Source organism: Mobula hypostoma, chromosome 25, assembly GCF_963921235.1.
Source record: "Mobula hypostoma chromosome 25, sMobHyp1.1, whole genome shotgun sequence".
NCBI lineage: Eukaryota > Metazoa > Chordata > Chondrichthyes > Myliobatiformes > Myliobatidae > Mobula > Mobula hypostoma.
The window spans coordinates 20,279,771-20,293,630 of NC_086121.1; the positions used below are offsets into that span (position 1 = coordinate 20,279,771).

At 45.3% G+C, this 13,860-nt stretch overlaps 1 protein-coding gene across 1 annotated transcript in view; it reads right to left on the bottom strand.

Annotated features, from left to right (window-relative positions):
* Positions 1–2,145: 2,145 nt before the first annotated feature.
* Positions 2,146–13,860, bottom strand: part of LOC134337826 (tumor necrosis factor receptor superfamily member 1B-like) — a 38,322-nt gene continuing 26,607 nt past the window's right edge. The window contains exons 3-8 of the mRNA XM_063033117.1: positions 13,703–13,831; positions 12,991–13,140; positions 10,707–10,800; positions 6,912–7,120; positions 5,059–5,187; positions 2,146–3,358 (exon numbers count right to left, since the gene is read on the bottom strand). Coding sequence (XP_062889187.1) covers positions 3,135–3,358; positions 5,059–5,187; positions 6,912–7,120; positions 10,707–10,800; positions 12,991–13,140; positions 13,703–13,831 — 935 coding nt within the window. The 3' untranslated portion in view covers positions 2,146–3,134. The remainder of the gene's footprint in view (positions 3,359–5,058; positions 5,188–6,911; positions 7,121–10,706; positions 10,801–12,990; positions 13,141–13,702; positions 13,832–13,860) is intronic.

Consider the following 13,860-nt stretch of genomic DNA (forward strand, 5'->3'; position numbering starts at 1 on the left):
CCGGTTAGGCTTGGTTTGTTTTCCCTGGGACAGAGGTACATAAAATTATAAGGGGAGGTGGATAAGGTATACAGTAATTTATTTTCCCATGGTGAGGGTGCTAAAGACAAAAGGACACATGTTTGAAGTGAGAACGTAGAAGGTTTAGAGAGGATCTGAAGGGGAATTATTGGCTCACAGATGAGGCTTGGAGGCAGATGACAGGAAAATCTACATAAGTACTGTACAAAGGCATAGAAGGCTACAGGTCTAAGGTAACTGGGATTATTGCACTTAGATACAACAGCAGTATAAATATGAGGGGTCACACGCTTGTGTTTGTGCAGTACGTCCCTATAGAGTTTTGACTCTGAAGTGATGGAAGATATTAAGTGACATTTACTCACCAATAAACTTTTCACCAATGCTCAAGTTGTGTTTCGCTATAATCATTCATCTCCAGACCTCATTACAGCCTTGGTACAAACAGGACCAAAGACCTGAATTCCAGAGGTGATGGCTGATGCCACGACTGTGGTATCAGGAGATTCCTTATAACTGCACTCACTAACGAGACTTAGGTCCTGAGCTTGTTCTCTTCAGGCTGTGTCTTTCTTTTACTGAAGATGGTGTAGATGGAAGCTAACATTTTGAATCCTTGGTGGGTGACATTACAAAGCCTATGTTAGCTTGATCAGTCTGAGTGACTGACTGAAATTCTTTCCTCTCAGTGATCAGCTTCCTCTATGGACATGACAAATTTCACAAACATCTCCCTCAAACTAGGAATGTACCCAGTGTGAGCAACAATCTGTCCCTAATCTGTGCCTAAGTCCACAAAAATTTTATCTGGACATTAATTCCAACATTAAATCAGAACCGCTGAGCTACAGGACCAAGGGTATAATTCCAGGTAACTTAACCAACTCTTCAAACTCTAGACCTGACAAAGTTATGATTTTTAATCGATTTCTGTCTTAGCACTTACATATGACCACCAAAAGGGCCACAACCTTTTCTGGGTTTGAAGGCTTGTGTGCCTCAATGACCTGGAGAGCTACGCTGGCTGGAGTCAGGGCTTCATGCTTTGGCTCTCGGTGGGGTCACCCATGCCAAACAGGGCAAAGGGTAGAGGACAAACTAAGAGTGGTCCACCATCCTCCAGGTTCAGGGGTTCAGCCCAGGGCTAACAACCCCGACGGGTAAAACAAAATTGTAACGGAAACAGCAATGAAGAATCCTTCTATATCTGAGCCTCCACCCAGTGGTTGCATGACTGGCGGTAGTGAAAACCAGGCAGAAGCTACTGGCATGACGAAGGAAGCCGTAAACACCGCCAGAGATGGAGGACCTTCATTGCTGCTCTAAACGCCAGTGGCGTAACAGGCAGTAGGTAATTACATATGAGAGTAAAATAGACTACTTGTTTTCTGCAAAATTATTTAGAGCCAAGAAGTATCCAATCTTTTCTAAAAACTCAGCCCACATTCCAGCTAAGTGATCAGAAGAATTTAACACGACATTTGAGGACAGCTTGATTTGACGATGTCACAGCGTAACTGATGTAAGTACAACAGAATAAAACAATGAAATTACACTTGTTCTCAACCAACAAAATCTTCCCCAGCTCCAAAGAAAATGTTCCACAAGAAAAGCCCAACTCACTTCTGAACCCATTCTGGCTAGCCTTTAATTCCTGTTTGTTACCAATTATCCATCAACGCCATTCAATATATTCAGACAAAAATTCATGGTTAAGTACTTCAGACTTTTGTTCCTTATGCAAAGGAGACCCTACAAGAGGACCACAAACTTGTCGTAGGGTTTGGAGGCTTGTGTGCCTCAATGATCTGGAGAGCTCTGTTGGCTGGAGTCAGGGCTTTATGCTTTGGCTCTTGGTGGGGTCACCCATACCAAATAGGTCAAAGGGTAGAGGCCAGACTAAGAGTGGTCCACCGCTCCTCCAGGTTCAGCTCAGGGCTAACAACCCTGACGGGTAAAACAAAATTGTTACAGAAACAGCAATGAAAAATTCTTCCACATCTGAGTGTGATGGTATTCCTGAGTCTCCACCCGGGACTTGCATGACTCTCAGTAGTGAAAACCGGGAGGAAGCTACTGGCATGACGAAGGAAGCCCTGAGTACCGCCAGAGATGGAGGCCCCTCATTGCTGCCCTCAACGCCAGTGGCATAATGGACAGAAACTCAACACACATGTAAGAAGACATTTTTATTTGTGTACTCGCACACTAAAGGCGTCGATGGTAATAGGATCGCAACAGGTGGTTCATGTGCAGTTCAGTGCACTGGAGGTTTATCACGCTGCATTACACGGTGGACTGCGTCCCTACACCTGGCGAGTGTAGTCTTCAGGAAGAGCGAACTCTCACAGAACAGCCTCACCACCATTCACACTTCGCATGCAGCTGAAATCTGAACTAATCGTCTGAAAGCAAGTCTGAATAGTGTACAAAGAACCTTAATTTAAGAAAACAAGCGTTTAAAATCAATCCAAAAATCTAGATTCTAGCAAAACAAACAGCCTCACAGACAGCACACCCCAAAACCAGCAGCTCAGCACCAAAGGCTCGACGGTCCAGTACTGGGATCAGAGTAGCTGCACAGATACCAGGGGTGGGGGTGGAGGGGGTGGTGCTCACCCGCTATGCCAAGGGGCTCGCTCTGCGTACCCAGTCAAGGGTGTGTTCTCCAAAGTGGAACGAGAATGGGGCTCACTCCAAATATTGGGGGTATACCTCACTGTCAGACCCTCCAACCTTGCCGTAGGGTTTGGAGGCTCGCATGCCTCGGTGACACGGAGAGCTACGTTGGCTGGAGTCTCCTTGTAAGAATCCAAAGGCTGGCCACTAGTGGCCCTGGAGTGTGGAGGGGGGACAGGGACAGGGTCTCTCCTAGTACTAGGGGGCTGGTCTCCGGTGCTGGTCCCTTTAGGCCGCAAAGATCCCTCACAGCCAGCAAGACAATAGTTACGTAAATACCAGAAAATCTTCACCGTTCTCAGTCAGCGTGCTTGAATTTGTTGTTCGGTTATATAGTAAGATTGGTAAGTTTCCCCTCAAGCACTTCAGTAAGATCAGCACAGCCATCTGTGTCCAACATCCACGAGCTTTGCCAGTTGAACTGCTTCCAGCTGCTAACAGTCGGCTGCAGGCACCGGTTTGTGGAAAATCTTCCCCTCCTCCTCCACTGGGAAGACATGACTCTCTCCTGTACTCAAAGACTTCACCGACTCCTGCTGAGGAAAGTGGATGAGGGGCTCCTGAGGTTTAGCAACGGGGTCCTGCTGATCAGGGCTGGCACAATCACTGGTCTCCACTCCCACGTACACTGTGCGAGGACTCATGATATAGATGGAACCTAGCGGGCGCACAGAAAGGGTCTCTGATTAGTGGTGGTGAGCGAGAATTCGCCTTGATTCTGAAAGTCCCCTCTCAACAGAGACATGTAAAGGAGACAAATCTAGCTGAAAACGAAAGTGGACCCGAAAAAGGATATTTGAGATAGGAAAGGGGTCTGGCTGGTTGTCATATATACAAGTACGCTGGGTTCCAGACACATCCTTTCAGCAGCATGACCGGCACGTACACTCAGACAACATACGGAACATAAATTATACAAGTCCATTAAAAAAAAAGACAGTACAATGTGGTCCACAGTGTTCGGTTGCTGAAGTAGGGTGAGGGTTGTGTAGGGAAAGGCTCAAAAATCTGCTGGTTATAGGAAAATCACACACACGAGGAAATCTGCAGATGCTGGAATTTCAAGCGACACACATAAAAGTTGCTGGTGAACACAGCAGGCCGGGCAGCATCTATAGGAAGAGGTACAGTCGATGTTTCGGGCCGAGACCCTTCGTCAGGACTAACGAAGGGTCTCGGCACAAACCGTCGACTGTACCTCTTCCTATAGATGCTGCCTGGCCTGCTGTGTTCACCAGCAACTTTTATGTGTGTTGGTTCTAGGAAAGTAGCTGTTTCTGTATCTGATAGTGTGAGACTTCAGGTGTCTATACCTCCTGTTCAATGGTAGCAATAAGAAAAATGTCAAATCCACACATTAAAATTAGGAAGTGATGACTGGGAATGGGTATTGAGGCTCAAGGGATAGGTAAGTTTGAGAAGGTGGGGGAGGGCAAGGTCTGAGGGACATCCTTTGATAAAAAGAGATGAAGTGCCCCAATGTCACAAAAACAAAGGAGCTGGTTGTGGATTACGGGAGGAATGGAGACGGGCTAACTCCTATTGACATCAATGGATCTGGGGTTGAGAGGGTAAACAGCTTCAAGTTCCTCGGCATCCACATCACCGAGGACCTCACGTGGTCTGTACACACCAGCTGTGTGGTGAAAAACAACAACAGTGCCTCTTTCACCTCAGAAGGTTGAGGAAGCTTGGTGCGGGCCCCCAGATCCTAAGAACTTTCTACAGGGGCACAATTGAGAGCATCCTGACCAGCTGCATCACTGCCTAGTATGCGAACTGTACTTCCCTCAATCACAGGATTCTGCAGAGGGTAGTGTGGACAGCCCAGCGCATCTGTAATTGTGAACTTCCCATGATTCAGGACATTTACAAAGACAAGGGTGAAAAAAGGGCCCGAAGGATCACTGGGGACCCGAGTCACCCCAACCACAATCTATTCCAGCTGCTACCATCCGGGAAACGGTACCGCAGCATAAAAGCCAGGACCAACAGGCTCCAGGACAGCTTCTTCCACCAGGCCATCAGACTGATGAACTCACACTGATTTGAGTGTATATCTGTTACATTGACTGTTCTATTTATTATAAATCACTATGATTGCACATTTAGACGGAGACGTAACGTAAAGATTTTTGCTCCTCATGTATGAGAAGGATGTAAGAAATAAAGTCAATTCAATTCAATTAGGTGGTGAGGTCTGAGGGATATCCTTTGATAAAAAGAGATGATAAAACTCCATTTTGTTGATGGGTTTTTTTCTGTAGCTATATTGTAGAAACACATTTTTAAAAATCCAAAAAAAAGAGATGAAGTGAAGAGAGGGAAGGATGAGAGACGGGGATGGAATATCCTTACCCTTAGTTCTATTGGACAAGAGTAGACTTTTGAAATAGTTCTTCCGGCTAAACAGCAAACTGGAAATGATGAGAATCAGCAAAAGTGCGAGGGCCAATCCGCCTGTCAGAAGCAGATTAACCATCTGTTCTGTAACAAACCAAAAGCAGTCATCTGATTAAAGTGTATGAGAGACAGACAGAGAGGGGGTAGGGGGTAGAGAAAGTGACCAAATGGCAGATCTCTAACGTGCCAGAGAGATAGCCAGATGGAGCCGACGAAGGGCAAGAGAGAGAACGGCAGAGCGAGGGGAAAGAGACTTGGGGCACGTGCGAAAAAAAGAGAGAGGCAAGGAAGAAGCGCCCAACATGCACTTGAGAAACTGGGCACAAGTGACAGGCAGGGCAAGCAAGTGACTGAGAAACAGACTGGCAAAGCAGCTGGGTGGCAGAGAGAAAACAAGCGGGTGAACAGAGATGAGGCGTATGGAGATACCGAGAAGGACTGAGTCATATTAAGAGAAGCAAGTAGAGAAGGCAGGACTGAACAGAGACTGAGGCGGAAAGGAAAATGGAAAAAGGGGAAAGCAGAGATAAAAACAGGTATGCTTAGAGGAAAATAAACAGGAATGGACAGCCAAGGTAGTCACAACCAACTCAACTGCTTAGACTGTTTCCAACGTAACTCCACTGTGCCCGAGGTAACTCCACTGTTTCCTGTGTCAGAGCCCTACAACTCTTACACTCAGCACCCATGGATAAATGCCATTCGTACTCTGGGATTTATTTATTTGGAACTTTATCTCAAAATGCCATTTTAGTGATACGGGAATGCTTGATTTGAGGAAGTTTTGAATGAATTTTCCTTTTAAAACTTAGCAAGTTTACTCCAATCACGAATTGTATTTTGCAGATTCTGTTTCAAGCTCTTTGCAGTTAGGGTTGCCAACTTTCTCACTCCCAAATAAGGGACAAAAGTAGCAGTCAAATCCTGACGAAGGGTCCCGGCCCGAAACGTCGACTGTACCTCTTCCTATAGATGCTGCCCGGCCTGCTGCGTACACCAGCATTTTTTGTGTATGTTGACGGGACACTTATGTTTACCCTGAGAAAGACTACCATGACAATGAAGCCTTGCACGGGCACCTGTGTGTACATGCGTGACGTGCGCATGGGCGTACGTGCCGATTTTTTTTTCCCCACATATCGGTTTTGGCTTAATCTTCCCAACTATATACATACATTATTTCTACTTTATATAGGCTGTGTGTTTGTCATATCATTCCTGCTTTTACTATATGTTAGAGTTATTTTAGGTTTTATGTGTTATTTGGTATGATTTGATAGGTTATTTTTTGGGTCTGGGAACGCTCAAAAATTTTCCCATATAAATTAATGGTAATTGCTTCTTCGCTTTACGCCATTTCGGCACAAAAGGTTTCATAGGAACGCTCTACCTTAGCGGGGGAAATGCGGGACAAGGGCAGTCCTGTATGGGACAAACCAATTTAGCCCAATATACGGGATATCCCGGCAAATACAGGACAGTTGGCAACCCTATGTTCAAGTTCAACAGTGCGTGACGGGGAATGAGGAAAGGTGCAGCTGACTCGTATCATTCCCTCGCAGCCCAGTAGCACATGCTTTGCAGCCCGGTGGTTGGGGACCACTGCTTTAATTCATCCCTTTATCTATTTGACAATGGCTGATTGCAGTCAAGCAGGCAAGAAATTGGAATTTACTTCAGATCGCCAGTGTCTTGCACAAGACTCACCAGAAGGCAGATGGGGAGGGAGGAAAGCAGGTAGGGAGGGGATGCAGGTAAGTTATGAGGATTAGCATTCAAGTTAAGAGAGAAACTCTAAATTGACTTACTATTTCCTCTGGGAGTCACGACCGCAATGGATAATGTTGTTCGGTAATCTACCCTTCGAGTGGTCAGAAGCTGGACTGGTGAAGATGTGGATGCCTTGGACAAGTTCAACTTGCTCATGCTGGTCTTGAGGGTTGTGGTTTCTGGGCTGAAAGAATTGTCGCACTCCGCATCTGTAGTCGCTGTGCCTTCTTTTAACAATTTGGCACATCTTGAGAATGAACAGACAAAGAGAATAGTCATGGATGGTAAATGGAATTGTGATGCAAATCTTACCCCCAAACATGAAAACAATGATGTTGGTGCCAAAATATCTTGAAACTAGAAAAGGGCAAGGCTTGAAGGGTTAGACTAATCGGGCTGTATTCCAGTGACTGACTCAAGAAAAGGGCAGGGATGGTGTAAGGGGACGGGAAGGTGAGTGAGCAGGTGAGGTGAGCTAGTGTTATGACACCCCCACATCATCAGACAACCGTGTGCCTTCCACCTCTATTTTCTATGTCTCCTCTCTAAAACAATAAACCTTTGCAGAAAACTTTTTATATCTTCAGTATTTCACAATGAGAGAAATACTTGAAAATGCTATAATATTTGTAAAGGTGTCAGCCAAATAGTTTAACCAAATGACACTTAATCTGGCAAGTGACCACGGACACGGATTGGTAAAAACATCTCCTCATTGACAACCGATAAAGGCGGACCTCAAGGATGTGTGCTTAGCCCACCGCTCCACGCTCCCTTTACACTCATAACTGTGCGGCTAAGTACAGATCAAATGCCATCTATAAATTCATAAATAACACCGCTGCTGTTGGTAAAATCTCATGTGGCATCGAAGAGGCATACAGGAGTGACATGGACCAGCTCATGGAGTGCTGCCGTGACAACAACTGCACACTCAATATCAACAATACTGAACAATTGATAATGGACTTCTGGAAGGGGAAATTAGGAGAACTTTCACCGGTCTTCATTGAGGGCTGGCTGGTGGAAAGTGTGAGGAATGAAGTCCATTGGTGTCAACATCTCAAACGATCTCCCCTGGGCCATCACACCGATGCAGCCACAAAGAAGACATGCCAGTGGCTCCACTTCGTTAGCAGCGCCAGGAGATTCGGTATGTTGCTGACGACTCCTTCAAATTTCTACCGTTGTACAGTGGAGAGCATTCTGACTGGTTGTATCATCGCTCAAAATGGAAGCTCCAATGCATGAGATTACAAGACGCTGAAAAGGGGGTGCGGGCTCAGCTAGCTTTATTACGGGCATGGTGCTGCCCACCATTGAGAACAGTTGCTCAAGGTGGCATTCATCATGAAGGACACTTGCCATCCAGAATATGCCCTCTTCTTATTACTACAAGCAATCACAACTCACACTCAACCATTCAAAACCAGCATCTTCCTCTCTGCTCTCAAACTTCCAAATCATCCATGGGCCCATGATTTAACAACTTGAATATTACCATTATTCCTTTTGGTTTTGCCCTCCTTATTTACTTTGTAATTTATAGTAACTCTATGCCTTTGCACTGTACTGCTGCAGCAAACTCAGAAATTTCACATCCTAGCATATAGGAGGAGGAGGAGGAGAAGATGGCGGCGCGACGCAGCGCGCGCGGCCTCTCCGGTGAATGATATCTGTAATCTGTCAATTAGGGGACCGTGCACAATTCTGATTTGATGGAGACGGATGTGAGAGCGCGGAGGAACATCTGGAGAAACTTCTGAAATGCTCGCTTCACTGCCGCTGCTACTGTGTGGTAACCGGAATCTCCGGAGCAGAAGGCCCCGAATCCTCGGCTTTGCTTGTTTTGGCGGCCGGGGCTAGGTCAAAGGCGCTTGGCAGAGGATGGCGCTTGAGAGGCTGTATCAGAGGGGCTGGTCGGAGGCTCGAAGTTTTCGGATGGATGGACTCAGTGTCGGCTGCGGTTGGCTGCTTCCAAGGCATCGGCAGTTGTCGGTGCCTTGGAGGTTTATGGCAGGGAGTTTCTCCCTTTTGCTGCCTGCTATCAGGGACTCGGGAGTCAATCGGGACTTTAGACTTTTTTTTTTTTACTGTGCCCATGGTCAGTTCTTTATGAAATTATGGTATTGTTTTGCACTGCTGTAACTATATGTTATAATTATGTGGTCTTGTCAGTGATAGTCTTTGGTTTGTCCTGTTTTCTATGACATCACTCTGGAGGAACATCGTATCATTTCTTAATGCATGCATGCATTTCTAAATGACAGTAAAAGAGGATTGAGTGTTCTTATAATCTAATATACGATTCAAGATTCAAGTACATTTATTACCAACCTTGAGATTTGCTTGCTCACAGGTAGCCACAAAACAAGAAACCCGAAAGAACCCAATTAAAGAAAAATAAATTAGAATAACAGACCAACGCTTGATGCACAAGAGAAAGAGGGGAGAAAGCATGCAAACAATTGAAGCAAACAACAGCATTCTGAAACAAAATTGAGTCCTCAGATCCGAACCCCGGAGAAGGCCCAGTTCCTCGTCTATCAGTCCATATTAGCGGACATGGAGCACAGCAGCCGGGGCGGTCTTCATTGCCTCAGCGCCCTGGAGATGAGCATCACAGAGAACGAGCAAAGACAGTGATACCAAACCTGATTCTGAAATACTTGCTTCTCCCAGCACCAAGGAGACACACGTGAGAACTTTATTTTTGAAAACATGGAGTAGCAGGCGCCCGCAACGAGCTGCCAGAGGGATGGCAGGGGAGGTGTTAGAAGCAAAGTTTAAGGAGCATTTAGATAGATGATATCACCATGCAAAAGGAAGGATGGAGATGACAGAAAATAACAAATAACATGTTCATCAGGGTGGAGGGACTGGATGACAAAGAACGAATATGTAAATCCGACACGTTCTCACCAGAGGGGAGAATGGCGAGGAGCAGTTTACCCGCTATCCCAGAGGGAAGAGGTAGTGCCTGCCATGACCATCTGCTCCATCTCGCCCAGAACAATGGAACCAAAAAGGAGGGGAGGCACCAGAGACAGTATCATTTCATGTCAATGAGGCTAGCTCTAGGGATAGAGAGAGAAGCCAGAACAAATATTGATCATGTCAGATGCTATTTAGAAAAACATATCTTTCAAATTTTGGATCAAGTATATGAGCAATGAAATGTAGAAAGAGCAGGGTGAAGGTACATTTCTTATCAGTATGATTATATCTCTAACATTGACATGTTTATTCATTTATACTGACTGTGTAAAACATTTTCTTCCTTGTATCTCCTACTTCATCTCTGGGGAAAAAAGCCACATGCTTAAAGAAAAGGGTGATTTTGCACTAAAGGACCCCATAGTTCCCTTCCACAGCTTTCAGAACTACATTCTAGATCTGTTACAGATCTTTGATAAATTACAGTGTTATGTCGATCACAGTTGCAACTTGGGCCAAAACTGGTAGGTGGAAGAAGTACACAGTGGACCTTTCTCTCTTAATTGTCCAGCAAGTCCTGCCTTCCTCCCCCAGGGTAGCTACTCCCTTAAGAACAAACCTTTTATTCAGCCTTCCCACCAGGGCTATTTGGATGGTAATCAGGAATGTTACCCGACTCTGAGAAAAGTGAATTGAGGATAATCGTTGCTTCTATACAGCCCATAAAGAACACCTCAGCAAAGAGACACGTGGGGACCCTCGGGCACAGGGGCCCGTGGACCTTCAGCCTTTCAAATCCTTTGTTCCTTCCTCCTGCAAGAGCCCCCTACCTCGGGGCTGTGACCCCAAGCAGAAGCAGAGTAACTGGTTGCAACTGATCAATCACTGGCACTCACTTAGTATGCGGCTGGCACTTGGTGGAGACAGACTTTGTACTTGAGAATGTGCCTTCTGGACAGGGTCCACAAACATTGTCCTTTGTGGCATTTCCTGGTAGAGAAGCACAAAGGTGAGGAGATGAAAGATAATCATTGCATTTGCTGCCTGAAATTGAGTTGATTAGTTAATCTTAAACTCAACTAACAATGCACAGGAAAAAAAAATTCTACGCTAAGCCTTTGATAAATGTTCTAAGAAGTACAATGGAATCCATGAAAAAGCACACGTAACAAAGACTGACATTCAATGTACAAAGGTGGGCAAACCACACAAATGATAGAAGAAGAAACCAGATACTGAGAACTTGAGCTGCAGAATCTCCGGACGTGAGTCCACAGGCTGTGGGGTTATTTGAGCAATGAGGCAGCAGGATAATCTGGTAACACTCAATGACTCGGTTACCTTCCGTGGAGATGAGGGAAGTTAACACTTCAGCTCCATGGGTTTCCAACTGAATTAGGGATCAGGTCCTGGGTTTCCAGCTGAATTAGAGACCAGGTCCACAAGTTTCGTGCTGAATAAGAGATAAATGGTTCCTAAGGTTGTCATAGCCGGGGTGGCAGTGGGGATAAGCTCCCACTACCTATAAAGTGCCCCAAATGGCGTGCGACTCTAACAGCCTCGGACAACCAAGTCCAACTCTTGGCCTTCATGGGTGGCTTAGCTGCGAGGCCCAGCAGAACTGTTTCTACTGACAAGAGAAGGGGCAAAGGTGGACCACTGGCACCTCAAAACCAGATGCTTCGGGAAGGTGGGGCTCATCAGCCTTGGACGCCAGTCCACCCAAGAGAAGGAAAACGATGATTTTAAACCTATGTTGCCTTGCAGCCATGCCCACCCATGGGAGAGGCTTCGGGAGTAAACCCCAAAGTAGAAATCCGGAGCCGGGGTCCCTAAGGCAGTTTGATGTTGTTTACAACTTCACTCTGGCAACCTCTGCGACGACACTGGTGCCAAAGTGTATCGGCGCTTGCCCTTCCCTTGGATTACATCAGTGACGTGGAGAGGGGGAACCTGCTGCATGGGCAACAGCTGGTTCTTCAAATCTTCCCGCCCAGGCTTGCGCCCTGGAGAGGACACGGTCCACCAGAGGCGCAAACCTATGATCCCCTGGGATCGACAGCTGCCTACTACCAGAGATACAATGGGTATTGAGTGTATATGGAGGCTAAATTAAAAGAAAAGAGGAGTACAACTAAAATGGAAGTTTTACCCTCCACAGAAGCTGCCAGTTCCGCAAGTGATTTCTGCCAATTTTGGTTTTTTGTTTCACATTTCCAGCTATTTCAATTTTCTGCTTGTTAGCTAAAGGCAAAGTCTGAAAGGGAAGACAGTGAGGGAGTTTGTGGCGGAAAAACTAAACCAAAATAAAACAACTGCCACCAGCCTGCGACCGCTACGGAGTTATTATACTTGCTTGATGTGCCTCCAGCTCCAATGATTGCTCCCAAAGTCAAATCCTTTACTAGCAGTTAGCAAACATATAATCTTGAAGCATTGAAACTTAAGCACACCCAAGTATTAGTTAAGTGTTATTCAGCCGTCAGCAAAAGACATACCCTCCACCAGCCCCAAGCTGCATGAAATAAGCAAGAATACGCTACTTATTCCCTTTGCCCTTACCTGCACATGTGACTAGCTACATAATAAACACGAAACACAGAATACAAAGCAAGTAGAGGACAGATATGTTATGTAAGGTTTTTAATAGGACAAACAACAAAACGATGCAATTGGGAATAGCAGAGTGTTTACCAACTACTGCTTTAGAATAAATTAGGAGCAAAGAAATGTGAAATTCTAAAAATTAATCACAAATCCACAAGCGATTAAAGGATGAAGTACTCTTCTTTCAGCCTGAACTGAAATAAATAAATCTCAAATATCATGAACTTAATCCGATAATTCTGTACAATCCATCAAGCGTTTTCTGTCAGGGACATCAACAGTCCACCACGTGGACTGGCCCAGGACATCATGTTTTCCATATTCCCATATCAATCCAAGTTCCCAAATAGTTTCCAAGTCTATTCTCTCTCAGGAATTATTCTATTATTCTAATTTAGTCTGCCTTTGTGTTATTGATTCCTTCTGGATAAAGTCAAAACCTGTGTTAGACTTGATGGTCTTCCATCTGTCAATTACTTCCTAGTGTGGTTACAAACAGCCTGAGGTCCTTCACTAGAATCCCTCTCCCCAAGCGGTTAACACTTGTTCAGGCTTGGAGCCAAACGTTCACACCTGCGTTAATCAGGTATTCTCCCTCATTGCAAACGCTGTGTTCAACACATTGCAAGCAGTAGTTATTGCTCGCAGTTTTGCAGAACATTCCCGGTTTACACTCGCAGATTTGCTTTGTCTTCTTGGTACAGCTTTGAACTTGTCGCAGAGCTAAAACATAGGAAGACAGTAGGAAAAAGGTGACAGATTAATGGTTTTACTAAAAACGTTCGGCCTATCCCCCTGGGCTTCACACACTAGAATTTGTTTCAAATCCTTTCTGCTCTTCATTACTCCACTCCCTCCCCTGCCAAGTATGTTCCCTGGCCAAATTTCAGCCACTCATCTATTCAGATCTGGACAGCTCCATAAAGGGATACTGTTCTCATCCACCACACCAGATACAATCATAAACATGTATTCTAGCAGGACCCAAACCCAGTGATAAGTAGAAATGCTAGCTGGTTCTCCCATTGCTAATATGAATTACTGAAGCAAGTCAAAGACCCTGTTAGATTAGAATCAACTCTCCAAAGATTCTGGTCTTCACTATCAGAGGCTGGGAAGTGTGGTGAATGAGAATTAATAGTCATTAAAGTAGGAGGATTTCAGAAATGGTTCTGAATCTGACAATATTCCTGTAACATTGCCTGCTCATCATTGATCAGTCTTGCTACTGTATCTAAGTCTCTGAGTTTACACTGTTCTGTACTCACACATAAGAAAGACTTACGATCAGTGCACTTTCCCACACAGCGTGTGCACTCATATGAATTACTCCATTCCTCCTTGAATGTGCTTCGTTGGCAGTCAATACAGACTGTGTCGCGTTCAGATGTGCAGATTAACTTTCGATATTTCCCTGAAATCAAGACCAGCAGACAATATGAA